Below are 17,076 nucleotides of genomic sequence, written 5' to 3'. Positions count from 1 at the left end.
TTCCTCTAGTTTCTCATCTGCCCCCCTCAAATTAGCTCCGTATCAGGAATCTGTTCTATTGTACCCTTCGTCCCTGTAACAATACCTTGCACCTAGTAGGTGCCCGATAAGTATTTGTGAGTGAATAACACTCAATTATAGCTCTTCCATCCCAGGTTCTAAAAAATTTCTGGCTCTAACAACCTGAATCCTAATGTAACCCGCTTCTACCATCTCAGGTCTTGGGGCCCCTCCCCACTGTCCAAGGCGCCCACTTCTCCCCCCCGGATCCCGCATCCCACTCACGCCCAGCCCTGGCCCAGACCGCGGCCGGCCAGCATCACGCCCCGGATGCTGGGATCCGAGCGCAGGAAGAGCCCCACGTTGCCCAGAAGGTTGAGCAGCTGGAAGGCAGCCAACGCCAGCTGCAAGGCCCGGGCCAGGGGTCCCAGCGGGGGCGGCCCGGGACCGAGCACCAGCACGTAAGCCAGCTCCAGGCCCACGGCCGCGGCCCACAGCGCGGTGAGCACGAGAGGCAGCCGCGCGGGCGCCCAGTCCGCGCTCCCAGCCGCCCAGGGCTGCCCCATGGCCTGGACACCCAGCTGTCGGAGCCGGAGGACTAGGCCGCTTCCGTATTGGGGCGGAGATAGCGGCAGATGGACGTCTGCCACGGCCAATAGAAGCTCGGAAGGGGTGAGGCGAGGGCTCAGACCCTAAGGGAACGGCCGGCCGACGCGGCGAGTTGATTGGACCGACGGACCAGCCGTGGGGCGCTTGGAATCGCGCAGCGCTGGAGCCCGGATGACTTCGCAGCGCGATTGACCCGCCCACCCTGGAGGCCCCTCCCCTCCCGCCGGAGCCCCGCCCTCTGGCGGCGGGGCCAGGAGTGCCCTGGGGATTGAGTTGCAGCCGGGCTAGTGTCGGGGTTTCCCGGCTCAGCACATTCTCCCCTACTCCCCCTAGCCGCCCCGATATTAATAGCCCTGCCGCAGCCCATCCAGCTGGCCCAGAGCCGTTCCCCATGCCCGGGTGTCTCCCTTCATCACCCCAGAAAACATGCAGAACAGCTCGGCGCCTCTGTGTTCCTGACTGTGAAATGGGGATAGGGCTCCGGGTGCTGGAAGAGGCTCACGAGGAGCTCGAGGGCAGCCTCTAGGGCGGCCCGCGGTGACTATTATTATCGGCCTTTCTATTGTGGAGAGGAGGAAACAGACTCAGAGAGGTCCCGTGGATTTCCCAAGGTCACACAGCGCCCCAGTAGCGGAGCGGGAATGCAAACCCAGGATCTCCGCCGCGAGATCCACCCCGGCTTCCCCGAGTTCCGCAGTCTCCGGCTCCAGGACAACCCCTTGCCAGGTCTAACCCCAGCTCCTTCACCCCCATCCGGCCCCTCCCTCCTCCCCCATATTTAGTGCGAATTCGATCTGGGGCTGGGCTGGGCCCTACTTAACCGGGCCCGGGTGTCCGAGAGCGCGCCGAGCGGAGCGAAGCCAGGAGCCCGAGCGAGATGATGATGGTTATGCAGCCCGAGGGTCTGGGGGCCAGGGAGGGGCCCTTCGCGGGCAGCGGCGGGGGCGGCGAGTACATGGAACAGGAGGAGGACTGGGACCGCGACCTGCTGCTGGACCCGGCCTGGGAGAAGCAGCAGCGGAAAGTGAGTGCTCGCCCATTTCCTGACAGCAAAACCGAGGCCTGAGAGGCCGGGCGGTTTATCCTGGGCATCTCAGCAGGGCAGGGGCAGAGCTTGTCTTTAACCTAGAGTGCTAATCCCCAGCCCAGGCTCTGCCCATCAGCTGCCTGCTGTCCCCAGGGCTGGAGGAGAGGGCTGGGAGCCCTCAAGAGGGGTTTAAAATGACAAGAGAGTTTCTGGGGTCCCCACCCCACCAGGGTTCAGTCCCCTGGACCCACTGCCCCACTTCTGCTGGTGAAAACAGGCTGGGCAAAGCCCAGGAGATCCAAGTCAGGGGGTTCAGAAAGAAGAATCTTTCTCCCACCACTCTCTAGTTAAATATTCCCAGACCCCACCTTAAGGGCTTGCAGCCAGGCAACTAGTGGACTTGGGAGTGTGGGGGTGGTGAGAAGGGTCCTCTCAGACCCCACCCCACCTCGTCTCCAGGGTGGGGTCCATAGTCGCTGTATCTCATTTAACAACTGAAGAAACTGAAGCCCCAAAAGGAGCACAGACAGGCCCCAAATCACAGACTGTCAGACATCAGGACCTCCGCAACCTAAGGATCTTTACCCCTTTCCCCACCCCCATTCTTTCCCAAGATACCCCAGGCATGGGGCCCTGAGTCTGCTGAAAAGGCCATAGGTCGAGGAGGAGGGAAGACCTGGGTCCCCTTACGCAGTAACCTGACTCTCCAGCCAGATGGACACGTAGTGCTGAGGCAGCACCTCGGGGGCGCTGGAGACGGGCACAGGGGCAGCTGCTGCCCAGGCCCAGCCCATCAGGCACTCAGGGCCCCTCCCTCCCTGAGTTATTTTCACTCCCAGACTTTCCCAAGTAGAGGGGGCAGGACACTTGGGTTCCCAAAGAGAAAATGATCCGGGCCAGAGGGAGAAAACTTTGGGGAGTGGCAGGCCGGTAACCAGGAGGGCACCATAAGGCCATTGGACCCTGCTCAGTGTGTGCCAACACTGTATGACTCCAGGAAAGGGCAGGGTACTCAGGTACTTGGTGGAATTTGCAGTATCTGAGAATCCTAGAATTTAGAATCAGAGCACTTCCACTGGGTTAGATGACAGGAGATGACCCCAAGGGCCAAGAGGCTCCGCTGAGTCGGCTGGGGTGCCCTGGGTGACAGGCTTCCACTTAGGCTCCCCCTGCACCTGTCTCCAAGCACAGCTGCAGTCCCAGGTTCGGCAGTTTCCCAGTGATGTCATCCCTGTCCTTGGCTCCAGCTGCCACCTATTCTGCAACATCTTCTATCCCTACCCCCACCCACCCGGGCCTCTCCCAGATCCAGGTCCGCATGCCCCTCATATGACACATGCCAGTCTGTAACTTGTCTTTGTCACCTAACAAATTATCAGGAACATCTGTTCATCCCAACTTGCAGTCACCATCTCATCCATTCATTCAATGGCTACACAGCATACAGGCTCTGAATATCAATCAGCATCTCTTGTAGTTGGACATTTGGCTCATTTCTTTCTAGTCCAGCGTTGTTTATTGCAAGGTGGTAATAAACATCCTCGTGCTCAGCTTTAGCCCTGACGCCTCCCTGTTCCTCTGTGCTCCCTTCCTCCCCAGTGACTCCTCTATCCAAGGGCTTCCTTCATACAGTCTTGGAGCAGCACACTGCCTTGGCCCACATGATGTCTTACTATGTGCCAGCACTGTTTTAAGTACTGGGATTTGGCAGCAGACAAAATAAAGCCCCTGCCATGGGAGCTTACATTCCAACATTTCTGTCTCATCCACCCGATCCTGCCTTGTCCCCCTCACTGACACCCTTTCTCTCTTGCCCTGGTCCCAGTGGCTGCCTCCTCATTTCTCCCTTTTGCCGTGCCAAGCCATTCATCTCCACTCTGCAACCAGCATGGACAGTTCTGCCCACCTCCCTCCTGCCTGAGGCTTCCCTGATTCCCTGTTGCCCTCTGGATCAAATTTTAACTCCCCAGCTTAGCACCCAGGATCGCGCATGACCTGGCCCCTGCTGCCCCTCCGGCCCGCCTCTCACCACTTATACCCCAACAACCCCAGCTCCATTCCAGCAGTGCCCAGATCCTTGTAGTCCGACAAATGTAGCAACTGTTTCTCACAGCCAGTGAGCACTTGCCCGCATGATTGCCCCTGCCTGAAATGCCCTTGCCTGCCCTTCCCTTCCTGAATGATTCCTGCCCATCACAACTCTGATCAAATACTTGCCTTCCCCAAGAGGCCCCCGCCCTGATCCAACTTCCCTCCCATAAACTCCTTGGCAACCTCTTACAGCGCTTCTCAGACCAACGTGACTCTTGGATGGGCTATGAGCTTCCTTAGGGCAGGAAAGACTCTCATTAAGAGTCTTTGTGGTATGGGGATGCTCTGAATCCAAGAATCCTGCCAGGTTGGAAGAAGAAAGACCTAAGATATCATAGATTTTGATCCTTTAATTACACAAATGGGGAGACCAAGCCCTAAAGAGGGAAAGGGGCTGACCCTGGATCACAGAGCATGAGTGGCTCAGTTGGACTTGGAGCCCACCCTGACTCTACCAGGGAGTCTATGGAAAGGCAGAATTCAGGACCTGAAGGGTGGTAGGTTGGCAGAAACTTGTGTACCAAGTGTGATGTCACCCCTATCGCCAACAGACACACAGCCCTGTACCATCCCTCCTATCTCAGATGGAGGCTGAGGCTGAGGCTGACTCTTGGGGAAGGGGTGGGCAGTCATCCCCAGAAATGAGATCAGACCAGATGTGGTGGCTCATGCCTGTAATCCCAACACTTTGGGAAGCCAAGGCAGGAGGATCACTTGAGCCCAGGAGCTTGAGACAAACCTGAGCAACATAGTAAGACCCTGTCTCTCTCTAAAAAAACAAAATGAGATCAGGCTGGGCCTGAGTGCCAGCTGATGCTCCAATAGCCCACAGAGTCCTTGCACACTTAGGGTCTACTCAGAGGCCAATTTACAACAACCCTAGAAGGTCAGAACTGATAAAAATAGAAACACAGAGACAGTCCCTTAGGCAAAACCCTGAGGGCCAGATGTGCTTCAGTCCGGGAGTTTTCAGATTTCAGAAAGGCAATATCACCCTGCACTGGCTCCTGTAGTTCAAAACCTCAGAGGGCCCCACACTTTGAATGGGTTAACATTTTCTAAGGGTCCTCCCGTGTTCAAGACCCCCAAGGCTAGAGTGCTGGTGGCCGGGTGCCCCAAGTCTGAACTGGGACCTGCATGGGTCCCAGACCCCATTTCTCCCCTCTCAGGAAAACTAAAGCTCAGAGAGGGAAAGGGACTGGCCCAGGATGCACAGCAAGTCAGTGGCTGAGCTGAGCTGCGATTTGAATCCAGAAATACAAGGCTCTGAGACCTACCCTGACTGAGGAGACAGGACTGTGCCCCACATCCCCCAGAGCCGATCGTAGGGTCTGAGTGCTGTCCTCTGCCCCCAGACCTTCACTGCCTGGTGCAACTCACACCTGCGCAAAGCGGGCACCCAGATTGAGAACATCGAGGACGATTTCCGCAATGGCCTCAAACTCATGCTGCTCCTGGAGGTCATTTCAGGTGAGGATATCAAATCAGTGCACCTGAGCCCCAGGACCCAGGAACATCTGGACAGCAGGGGGAATAGGGTGGCAGAGTGTTGGACGGGACTTGGTGGAGAGGGGAGAGTTTGCGGACAATGGCTTCTGCTGCCTCTCATGACCTTTGGCCCTTGGCCTCTCCTCTTATACCCAGGAGAGAGGCTGCCCAGGCCAGATAAAGGCAAGATGCGCTTCCACAAAATCGCCAACGTTAACAAGGCCCTGGACTTCATTGCCAGCAAGGGGGTTAAGCTGGTGTCCATTGGTGCTGAAGGTGAGGAGGTGGCAGGAAGGGTCCTGGGCAGGGCGCGGGGGCCTCTCTTGACGTCAGCAAATCACCTCTGTGGGCCTCAGTTTCCTCATCTCATCAATGGGAATAATCCCTGCCTCACAAGAGAGCCTGTAAAGAGCCAATGTACCAACCAGGCACAGTGGCTTCCGCCTGCAATCTCGGCATTTTGGGAGGCTGAGGTGGGTGGACCACTTGAGGCTAAGAGTTTGAAACCAGCCTGGCCAACATGGCAAAACCCCATCCCTACTAAAAATACAAAAATCAACTGGTGGTGGCTCACACCTGTAATCGCAGCTACTTGGGAGACTGAGGCACAAGAATCGAATGAACCTGGGAGGCGGAGGTTGCAGTGAGCCGAGATCGCGCCACTGCACCCCAGCCTGGGTAACAGAGCAAGAGACTCCATCTGGAAAAAAAAAAAAAAAAAAAAGAGCCAGCCAGGCGTGGTGGCTCACACCTTAATCCCAGCACTTTGGGAGGTAAAGGTGTGGGGCTCACAAGGTCAGGAGATCGAGACCATCCTGGCCTACATGGTGAAACCCCGTCTCTACTCAAAATACAAAAATTAGCTGGGTGTGGCAGCACGTGACTGTAATCCCAGCTACTCAGGAGGCTAAGGCAGGAGAATCGCTTGAACCCGGTAGGCAGAGGTTGCAGTGAGTCGAGATCCTGCCACTGCACTCCAGCCTGGCAACAGAGCTAGACTCCGTCTAAAAAAAAAAAAAAATGCCAAACTGCCAGCGCAGCCCCTGAACCCTAGTAAGAGTTCAGTGAAATAATTTCTAAATAACAAGCAAGGCATGGTAGCACGTGCCTGTAGTCTCAGTTACTTGGGAGACTGAGGTGGGAGGATTGTTTGAGCCCAGAAGTTGGAGATCAGCCTAGGCAACGTAGCAGAACTCCATCTTGGCCAGGCACAGTGGTTCACGCCTGTAATCTCAGCACTTTGGGAGGCCAAGGCAAGTGGATCACCCTGACGTCAGGAGTTCGAGACCATCCTGGCCACTATGGTGAAAGCCTGTCTGTACTAAAAACACAAAAATTTGCTGGGCATGGGCCAGGCGCGGTGGCTCATGCCTGTAATCCCAGCACTTTGGGAGGCCAAGGCGGGCGGACCACGAGGTCAGGAGTTTGAGACCATCCAGGATAACATAGTGAAACCCTCTCTCCTCTAAAAATACAAATAATTAACTGGCCATGGTGGCAGCGCCTGTAATCCCAGCTACTCGGGAGACTGAGGCAGGAGAATGGCGTGAACCTGGGAGGCAGAGCTTGCAGTGAGCTGAGATCACGCCACTGCACTCCAGCCTGGGCAACAGAGCAAGACTCCGTCTCAAAAAAAAAAAAAAAAAAATTGCTGGGCATGGTGGGGCACACCTGTAATCCCAGCTATTCGGGAGGCTGAGGCAGGAGAATCCCTTGAACCTGGGAGGTGGAGGTTGCAGTTAGCCAAGATTGTGCCACTGCACTCCAGCCTGGGTGACAAGAGAGACTCTGTCACACACACACAGAGAAAACTCCATCTCAAAAAATTCCCCAAACCAACCAACTAAACAAAAAAATAGATGTGGGCTGGGGGTGATGGCTTACACCTGTAACCCCAGTACTTTGGGAGGCCAATGCAAGCAGATCACAAGGTCAGGAGTTCGAGATCAGCCTGGCCAATACAGTGAAACCCATCTCTACTAAAAATACAAAAATTAGCTGAGCCTGGTGGCATGCACCTGTAGTCCCAGCTACTCAGGAGGCTGAGGCAGAAGAATTGCTTAAACCAGGGAGGCAGAGCTTGCAGTAAGCTGAGATCACACCACTGCACTCCAGCCTGGGTGACAGAGCAAGACTCTGTCACCCCCCAAAAAATAGATGCAGCTGGGTGCAGTGGTTCACGCCTGTAATCCCAGCACTTTGGGAGGCTGAGGTGGGCAGATCATTTGAGGTCAGGAGTTCGAGACCAGTCAAGCCGACGTGGCAAAACCCCATCTCTACTAAAAATACAAAAAATTAAGCAGGTTTGGTGGTGCACACCTGTAGTCCCAGCTACTAGGGAGGCCAAGGAAGGAGAATCGCTTGAACCCAGGAGGCGGAGGTTGCAGTGAGCCGAGATTGCACCACTGCACTCCAGTTGAGGCAAAGAGGGAGACTCCATCTCAGAAAATAATAATAAAGAAAAGAAAAGAAAAAGAGATGCTTACTGAGTACCTGCAAGGTGCCCACCTACTAGGTACCAGCCCTGAAAAGAGAGACAAGGGCTAGAGGACTGATCAGAGGGGAAGGTGAGCGGAGGCCAGATAGCACAGACCTTGAGTGTCAGGCAAATCTGTCCCCTGACCCCTACCCTGCAGAGATCGTCGACGGGAACCTGAAGATGACCCTGGGCATGATCTGGACCATCATCCTTCGCTTCGCCATCCAGGACATCTCTGTGGAAGGTGAGCAATGGGAAAGGAGGTTGGGGCCAGGTGCAGTGGCTGGGGCCTGTAATCCCCACACTTTGGGAGGTCGAGGCAGGCAGACCACTTGAAGGATCGCCCAGGAGTTCAAGACCAGCCTGGACAACATGGTGAAACCCCATCTCTACAAAAAATACAAAAAAAAAAAAAAAAAAAAAAGCTGGCCATGGTGGCATGTGCCTATAGTCCCAGATACTAGGGAGGCTGAGGTAGGAGGATCGCTTGAGCCTGGGAGGTTGAGGCTGTGGTGAGCCATGATCGTGTCACTGCACTCCAGTTGGATGACATAGCAAGACCCTGTCTCCAGGAGGAAAAAAAAAAAAAAGGTAGGGTGAGAGGGCTGACCTGGACCCCTTCGCAATGAATTCTCCCACCTCCTCCCCACCCAGAAACCTCGGCCAAGGAAGGCTTGCTTCTGTGGTGCCAGAGGAAGACAGCACCGTACCGCAACGTCAACGTGCAGAATTTCCACACCAGGTCTGTCAGCTGGTTACCAAATGTGTCTGGGCCTCTGTGGGGCACTGGGCATACAGAGGAGCCCTCCCTGGTCAGTGAAGGGCACTGAGCTGGTCCCTGTCACAAGCCACAGGGGAGGAAAAGGTCACAGCACAGTTCCTGGAACAGTGTCTGAAAAGAGGGCTCAGTAACTGCTGAGTGGAATGGAATTGAATCCAGGAAGGTTCCAGTAACTCCTGGAGGAGGGAGTGTTTGAGACTTCCCTGGAAGGCCATTCCAGCCAGAGGGAAGCTGGAGGCCAAAAACATCTAGAAACTGGTTGGGCCTAAACATGGGTGTGTGACAGAATCATGATGAGCCAGCAGGAGATGGTCCAGATACGGTCATGAAGGGCCTCAAACGCCAAGCTAAGGGGTTTGTGCTTTACTCCATTTTACAGATGAGGCTATCCTTCTGGGGGGTGCTCCTGGGCCGAGGGGAGAATGGGGCCCCAGCTTGAACCCAGGCCTGACCCCCCTCTTCTCTCTGTTCAGCTGGAAGGATGGCCTGGCCCTCTGTGCCCTCATCCACCGACACCGCCCCGACCTCATCGACTACGCCAAACTGCGAAAGGTAGAGACCCCTACCACCCCCACCCACGGCCTCTGCCTGCAGCTGACCTTTCACCCTCCTCCCTCACACCCATCTAGGATGACCCCATCGGCAACCTGAACACTGCCTTCGAGGTGGCAGAGAAGTACCTGGACATCCCCAAGATGTTGGATGCAGAAGGTACGAGTGAGCTAGCCCAGGGGAGGACCCCACATTCTCACCACTGGGCCTGGTGCACCCTCCACACCTTTGCATGGCCCTTTCCTCCTCCTGGGATGCTCCGACTGCCCCCACCCCACTCCCTGGTCACAGTCCCCCTTCTCCAGCAGTCCTCTATCTTGTCCCCTGCCCCATCCCCTGAAGAGGACCAGCCTCTCCCGCCTCTCCGCTATGTAATGGCCCTACCTTCTGCCTCACATCCCAGTTACCTGGGTTACCTGGGATAACATTGGTCCCCCAAGAATGGCAGCTCCCCTGGGGCATGTCCTCCCTGTGTTCCCCATGCTTAGGCAAGGCAACAGTCAACTGAAGCAGCAAACACTTTCTGAGCATCTACTTTGCGTGATGCCTGGGCTGTGTGGGCACTGCTGGAGAACTTTTTCTTGCCCTGAGGAGCTGTGGACTTGGGGAAAGACAGACAGACAGAGGGAGGTATAGGATAGTTCAAGGCACGAGGCAGCGTGGACCAGTCCCTCACGAGGCCCACGGTGGCTGGTCAATCACACTCACCCACCCACTCCCTCACACTTTGCTCACCCCAAGGTGGGGAGGTGGGGAAGTTGCTGAGCCCTGGGGTAAGGAGAGAGGGCTTCAAGGAAGAGAAGACACTGGGCTTGGGTGACTGGCTGCTGGTGGCCATGACTAGATACTTCCAGCCCTCCCACCCAGAGGGAGTTCTCTCCCTAGGGAGGGACCCCTGGCTTTGGCCAGTAGACACCGTGCTGTCCTGCCCTAGACATTGTGAACACCCCAAAGCCGGATGAGAAGGCCATCATGACCTATGTGTCCTGCTTCTACCATGCCTTTGCCGGGGCTGAGCAGGTAAGGTGGCCCAACTGCTACTGCCTGGGCTTGCGGACCCAAGGGCCCAACCTTGGCTGCAGCCCAACATTGGAGGCGCCAGACCACACAGGTGGGAGTGCCACTGTCCCAGCTGCACACACTCAGTCCTCAGCAAGACCAGAGGACCCTGGTTTGGAAACTCCCTGCCTACCTAGGAGCCGTGCTCCCCCCATCCCTTTCCCTATTTTTTGTTTGTTTTTTGAGACAGGGTCTCACTCTGTCACCCAGGCTGGAGTGAAGTGGCATGATCACAGCTCGTTGCTGCCTTGACCTCAGCCTCCTGCCTCAGCCTCCCCAGTAGCTGGGACTACAGGCACATGCTACCACACCTGGCTAATTTTTGTATTTTTTGTAGAGATGGTGTTTCATTATGTTGCCTAGGCTGGTCTCAAACTCCTGGACTCAAGTAACTTACCCACCTCAGCCTCCCAAAGTGTTGGGATTACAGGCATGGGCCACCACGCCCAGCTGGGGGCTCTGTTTTTTAAAGGCTTTACAGAGGCAGCTTGCTTTAATGCCAGCCCTCTACCAACTACCCCCATAGGCAGAGACAGCTGCCAACAGGATCTGCAAGGTGCTGGCGGTGAACCAGGAAAACGAGAAGCTGATGGAGGAGTATGAGAAGCTTGCCAGTGAGGTGAGGCTGGGCTCCCACTGTGCTCTGCCCATCCCGGCCCTACTGACTCTCCCAACCCTGCTAACCCCAAGCGTGGGCCTGCAGAGCCTCCCTCTGCTCAGAGTAGCCCTGGCTTCCTCCAAGCCTCCTCCTGTCCATCTCCACCCAGCACTTGCCCTTCTGCCAACCCAAGCTCCTGGCCAGTCATTGATTGACTCATCATTCATCCATTTACTCCTGCATTGATCCATTCACTCATATTTAGGTAGTCACATGGTCCTTTGCTCTGTGCCAACCTATACTAGCCCCTGGACTCAGAAATCAGCCATCCGACTCCTTCTCTGACTCATGAGGACTACCCCATTCTGCCTTCATATTTGTCAAAGTCACCCCCACCTACCCTCTGGCCACAGCCTGGGTGTGGGTGGAGAGGGGTGGGTGAGCCGGGCAGGTCAGCTCAGAGGTCTCTGCTTTGCCCCTGCCTGGCCCCGTCAGCTGCTGGAGTGGATCCGCCGCACCGTCCCATGGCTGGAGAACCGTGTGGGCGAGCCCAGCATGAGTGCCATGCAGCGCAAGCTAGAGGACTTTCGGGACTATCGGCGTCTGCACAAGCCGCCCCGCGTTCAAGAAAAGTGCCAGCTGGAGATCAACTTCAACACACTGCAGACCAAGTTGCGGCTCAGCCACCGGCCTGCCTTCATGCCCTCCGAGGGCAAGCTGGTCTCGGTGAGCTCTACACACATTCCCTGGGTGAACTTGGGGTCCGTATCCCCATCTGTACAATGGGCAAACAGTGATGGAGGGCACCCCTGCCTGCTCCACAGGACATCGCCAATGCCTGGCGGGGGCTGGAGCAGGTGGAAAAGGGCTATGAAGACTGGCTGCTCTCGGAGATCCGACGCCTGCAGCGACTCCAGCACCTGGCCGAGAAGTTCCGGCAGAAGGCCTCCCTGCACGAAGCCTGGACCCGGGGTAGGTACACCTACCTCACGGGGCTGGACTGTCTCCTGGGGTGGAGATTGGTGTGCAGGGGCGGGAGGGGAGGTTCTTGGCAAAATGCTTGGGACAAGGGTAGGTGCTCTGCAGGGAAGCCGGAGACTGGATTTCTAATCCCACCCTGACTTGCTGTGGTGCAACCTGGGCCTCTCTTTGGGCCACTGCCCCTCTGTGGGCCAAAGTTTGTTTTGTTTTTTTGAGACAGAGTCTTGCTGTATTCCCCAGGCTAGTAAAATCTCGGCTCACTACAATCTCTGCCTCCTGGGATCAAGTGATCCTCCTGCTTCAGCCTCCCAAGGAGCTGGGACCACAGGTGTGCGCCACCACGCCAGGCTAACTTTTTGTATTTTTTGTATAGATGGGTTCTCACTTTGTTGCCCAGGCTGATCTCAAACTCCTGGGCTCAAGCGATCCACCCACCTCAGCCTCCCAAAGTGCTGGGATTACAGGCATGAGCCACCGCACACCCGGGTGTTTATCTATAAACTCAGCCTTCCCCCTCACCCCCCAGCCCTGCTCTGGTCTTCTGCTCTGATTAATTCATCAGTTAGCATTTTATTTTATATGTATCAGGTGTACAAAGGTGAGTCCATTCCTCACCCTAACATCACTTATGTCATACTCAAAGTATCCTGACGCTAAAATATTGCACGAGTCAAATATATTACTCTGGATAGAGACATCCATTCGGTGTTCTGTCGAGGATTTTAGTGATGAACAAAGGAGGCCGGCTCAGGGGCTCATGGGGGTTACAGAATCGTTGAGAGCTATTTTAAGGTCCAATTACGCCAAAACTGTACCAAAGGCCCCTTGGTCGTAGCTCGCTCAGGGGACGCTGATATAGTTTACGGATCACACCACGGAAGAGGAGTTTCATCTACGTTATTACACCGACGCCGCAGAGCAAACCCCTAGTAGGGGCTAGGCCGGTGTGATCGCCACCTTAGCAGATGAGGCTTCGTGGTCACAGAGCCCGGCCCGCACCCCTGCCCCTGCCGCCACTGGGTGACCGGAGCCGGCCTCTCTTCGAGCAGGGAAGGAGGAGATGCTGAGCCAGCGCGACTACGATTCGGCTTCGCTACAGGAGGTGCGGGCGTTGCTGCGGCGCCACGAGGCCTTTGAGAGCGACCTGGCGGCGCACCAGGACCGCGTGGAGCACATTGCCGCGTTGGCCCAGGAGCTCAAGTAGGCGGGGCCTCGCGGGGCCCGCTCCCAACACCCCTGGCCCTGCCCCCGGCGGCGAGCGCCGCCCTGATCCCCATTTCCCTCAAGACCCCAGGCTCTCCCGAGTTCTTCTGTAACCGCGCCGCCGTGGTACCCAGGTCCCGTTCGCTCCGCCCCCTCCTGGAACCCCACCCCCATCTCCGGACCCCGTTCTGCTGCCACCACTCTTCCCACTAGGGCTTGACCTGTCCCACTCGTGGCCTGCCCTCTAACCTGTCCGCTCTCTTCACCCGGCTTACTGCCCCAAACCCTCCCCATCAGCTTTGGGCTGGCCACCCCCTCCCATGAACCCGCCCCTCCACCCAAGCACCTCCATGGACTGCAGCTAAGGACGCGCGGGCGCCCACCTACACAGAGGGATGCGCGGGGACCGCCCCCTCTTGGAAAGCACCCAGCTTTACCCACCACCTGCCCTGGCTCCCGCACACCTTCACCCCCACCCGGGGCGCGGGTAAAGTGCAGTTAGGACATCTGGACTGGGACTGGCCCCAACTCGCCCTACTTCTCGCTCCCAGTGAGCTGGACTACCATGAGGCAGCCTCAGTGAACAGCCGCTGCCAGGCCATCTGCGATCAGTGGGACAACCTGGGCACCCTGACCCAGAAGAGGCGGGATGCGCTAGAGGTGGGGCTGGGGGCCGGGCAGCTGGGGGTGGGTAGGTGGGTGAGGCCAGGTCTGCTGGGCATGCTGCTGACCCACTATGCCCCCCACCCCTAGCGGATGGAGAAGCTCCTGGAGACCATCGACCAGCTTCAACTGGAGTTTGCCCGGCGGGCCGCACCCTTCAACAACTGGCTGGATGGTGCCGTGGAGGACCTGCAGGACGTGTGGCTGGTACACTCTGTGGAGGAGACCCAGGTGGGTGCCAGGGTTGCAGGGGATGGATGGGATGACAGGGAAGCTGGCCCCAAATTCTGCCAGCCACAACTTTAGGCTCCTAGGGCAAAGGGATGGGAGGAAAACCCCAGTTCCCGAGTGCTGGGCTGGAAGACAGGAGGCCGGGGTTCTTGCGTCAGGACTTCTCAGGACCGCTGGGTGGCCCAGGGCACACTGCTGCCCTTTCTGTTGCCTATGGTAAGTGGGGGACACCAGTTGACGCTTCTTGCCTGTCACCCCCAGAGCCTGCTGACAGCGCATGATCAGTTCAAGGCAACGTTGCCCGAGGCTGACCGAGAGCGAGGCGCCATCATGGGCATCCAGGGTGAGATCCAGAAGATCTGCCAGACGTATGGGCTGCGGCCCTGCTCCACCAATCCCTACATCACCCTGAGCCCGCAGGACATCAACACCAAGTGGGATATGGTCAGTGCCACCTGCAGCCTTCCTCCCACCCACTCCTGCATACTCTGACCACCCTGAAACTTCAGGTGGCCCAAGATATGGAGAATAAAGTCCATCTTCAGATCTGGGGTCTGCCAGACTCCACGTGGGACTGAATAAATCACCTTGTCTGTCTTGGGCTCATCTGTATATGATGAGCCGTAACAGCAGCATTCTCCTGTCAGGATTGATGTGAAGTAGAATTAAGCCTTGTGTGTGGACATCTTTTATAAATCCACCCATATTAGTTATAAATGATGCCATCAGCCCCATTATGCAGATGACAAAACTGAAGCCCACAAGGGTTAGTGACTTGCCCAGGAGCTTTCTTGCATATCCCAGACAAGTTGGCTCAAAGCAACAGGGGCTGAGGTTTGAGGGGCTGGAGCCCATTTCCCCTAAAGCCATTTCCCAGCCCCCAGAGCTGGCTCTGGCATAACTGCCCTCCTCTCAGGTCCGAAAGCTGGTGCCTAGCCGTGATCAGACACTGCAGGAGGAGCTGGCACGGCAGCAGGTAAATGAGAGGCTCCGGCGACAGTTTGCGGCCCAGGCCAATGCCATTGGACCCTGGATCCAGGCGAAGGTGGAGGTAAGGGCTGGGACAGTGGGTCCAACCTGGGGAGGTGCGGCTAGGGCTGGGCCACAGGGAGTTGGGAGCCCTCATGCTGCCTGGGAACCCCTGCAGGAAGTGGGGCGGCTGGCAGCAGGGCTAGCCGGCTCTCTGGAGGAGCAGATGGCTGGGCTACGGCAGCAGGAGCAGAACATTATCAACTACAAGACTAACATTGACCGGCTAGAGGGTGACCACCAGCTGCTGCAGGAGAGCCTGGTGTTCGACAATAAGCACACCGTCTACAGCATGGAGGTGGGATCACAAACTCTCAGGAGAGAAGGGAGGCAGCGCTGGCTGAGGAGGCCCAGGGAGACCACAGCTGGACAGAGCATGCATGTCCCAGCAGGGTCCCCAGTTCAGCCTGGCCAGGTCCCTTAAGACCCAGCGATGGAAAGTGACCCTTCCAGAGTCACAAAGCAGTCCAAACCCAGGCCAGGATTGGCCATAGCTGGTTATCAAAAGATAGGAAGGACTGGCCGGGCGCGGTGGCTCAAGCCTGTAATCCCAGCACTTTGGGAGGCCGAGACGGGCGGATCACGAGGTCAGGAGATCGAGACCATCCTGGCTAACACGGTGAAACCCCATCTCTATTAAATACAAAAAAACTAGCCGGGCGAGGTGGCGGGCGCCTGTAGTCCCAGCTACTTGGGAGGCTGAGGCCGGAGAATGGCGTGAACCCGGGAGGCGGAGCTTGCAGTGAGCTGAGATCCGGCCACTGCACTCCAGCCTGGGTGACAGAGCGAGACTCCGTCTCAAAAAAAAAAAAAAAAAAATAGGAAGGACTGCTGGGGGTTACTCAGTGGAGCCTCCAGATGGGGATGGAGGCCCAGTGAGGGGGAGGACTTGCCCAGGGTCAGTGGACTGGATGTGGAGCTAGAGCCAGTGGCCAGGCACTGGCCGCCCACTGACGGTGGCCTGTCCCGGACTGCCAGCACATCCGCGTGGGCTGGGAGCAGCTGCTCACCTCTATCGCCCGCACCATCAATGAAGTGGAGAACCAGGTACTGACCCGAGATGCCAAGGGGCTGAGCCAGGAGCAGCTCAACGAGTTCCGAGCATCCTTCAACCACTTTGACCGGGTCAGCAGGGGCCTGGCCCTGTGGGGTAAGACACTTGGGGGCTGGTGGAGGCTGGAGACCAAGCCTGATATCCACACACCCCCTACAGAAGAGGAATGGGATGATGGAGCCTGACGACTTCCGAGCTTGCCTCATCTCCATGGGCTATGACCTGGTGAGTGCCCCTCAGCCCCTTCCCAGGAGTCCCAAAGTACCCCCTCCTCTGTGCTGATCACCTACTGTGCGCCTCCCATCTTCACATACACCATCCCCTGCATCTTCATCACATCCACACAGGGGCTAGCAAGGCTCAGGGAGGTAAACTCACTTGGACCCAGTTCTGTGTGGACCCAAAGTCTGAGCTTGCAACATTTTTACCTGTAGGGAAACAGCACTACAGAAACAGGTATGGCCCTGGAAAAAAAATCAGGACCAGGGAGCACATCTGCTTCCTGCTATAGGTAGGATGCAGATTTCAGCCTACCATAAAGGACGTCCTATAGCCAGGACTAAGGTCTCTGGAGGAAGGGAACACCCTTGTTACTGGGGCTCTGCTAGCCAAGGCTGGACAGTACCCAGGAGGGGACATCCAGACCCCTCCTGGCTTTAGTGCTCATGGGCATAGTGCCTGGCCCCTATCTCTGCAGGGGGAAGTGGAGTTTGCTCGCATCATGACCATGGTGGACCCCAACGCAGCTGGGGTGGTGACCTTCCAGGCCTTCATAGACTTCATGACCCGAGAGACAGCCGAGACTGACACGGCTGAGCAAGTTGTGGCCTCCTTCAAGATCCTGGCAGGAGACAAGGTGAGTCCCAGGTGGTGGAGGGGCTGGGGGGCTGGGGCAGGGCATAGGACCTGTGGGTCCTCAACGCCTCTTCTCCCCAGAACTACATCACCCCCGAGGAGCTGCGACGCGAGCTCCCCGCCGAGCAGGCCGAGTACTGCATCCGCCGTATGGTGCCCTACAAGGGATCCGGGGCCCCAGCTGGAGCCCTGGACTACGTGGCCTTCTCCAGTGCCCTCTATGGGGAGAGCGACCTCTGACCCCAACCACTGAGGTTCTCTATGCAAGATGGAGAGAGGGTGCACCCTGTGGCTGATCCCATCCGTCCCTCAGAGCAAGGGCCTGAGAGAACAGTCAGCCAAGTGCTTCTGAATAAAGATCCCTCTGTGGGTCTCT

General features: G+C 57.0%; 2 protein-coding genes across 6 annotated transcripts in view; one reads left to right on the top strand and one right to left on the bottom strand.

The window, feature by feature from the left end:
* The window catches only part of ZDHHC24 (zinc finger DHHC-type containing 24), a 21,453-nt gene extending 20,654 nt beyond the window's left edge, over positions 1 to 799 (bottom strand). For both annotated transcript variants that reach the window (XM_025356580.1, XM_025356578.1), the window contains exon 1: positions 286 to 799. In XM_025356580.1, the coding sequence (XP_025212365.1) occupies positions 286 to 566 (281 nt within the window). In that variant the 5' untranslated portion in view covers positions 567 to 799. The remainder of the gene's footprint in view (positions 1 to 285) is intronic.
* Positions 787 to 17,076, top strand: ACTN3 (actinin alpha 3). Of its 4 annotated transcripts, none has more exons than XM_025356570.1 (21): positions 787 to 1,335; positions 5,083 to 5,197; positions 5,372 to 5,491; positions 7,852 to 7,938; positions 8,349 to 8,436; positions 8,949 to 9,027; positions 9,105 to 9,186; positions 9,962 to 10,047; positions 10,613 to 10,705; positions 11,180 to 11,410; positions 11,509 to 11,656; positions 12,715 to 12,865; positions 13,420 to 13,528; positions 13,622 to 13,762; positions 14,024 to 14,206; positions 14,679 to 14,813; positions 14,910 to 15,089; positions 15,770 to 15,916; positions 16,005 to 16,070; positions 16,543 to 16,701; positions 16,782 to 17,076. In XM_025356570.1, the coding sequence occupies exons 2-21, from the start codon at positions 5,173 to 5,175 to the stop codon at positions 16,938 to 16,940; spliced, it is 2,469 nt and encodes an 822-aa protein (XP_025212355.1). In that variant the 5' UTR covers positions 787 to 1,335; positions 5,083 to 5,172; the 3' UTR covers positions 16,941 to 17,076. The 4 variants fall into 4 exon arrangements, with proteins under 4 accessions (XP_025212355.1, XP_025212354.1, XP_025212353.1 ...); XM_025356569.1 differs by lacking the exon at positions 787 to 1,335 and adding an exon at positions 1,390 to 1,633; XM_025356568.1 differs by lacking the exon at positions 787 to 1,335 and adding an exon at positions 1,390 to 1,633 and having other exon boundaries at positions 16,005 to 16,106.

This window comes from Theropithecus gelada, chromosome 14 (assembly GCF_003255815.1).
Source record: "Theropithecus gelada isolate Dixy chromosome 14, Tgel_1.0, whole genome shotgun sequence".
Taxonomy (NCBI): Eukaryota; Metazoa; Chordata; class Mammalia; order Primates; family Cercopithecidae; genus Theropithecus; species Theropithecus gelada.
Note: the sequence above shows the minus strand (reverse complement) of the source record. Positions and strands in the feature narration are given on the sequence as shown.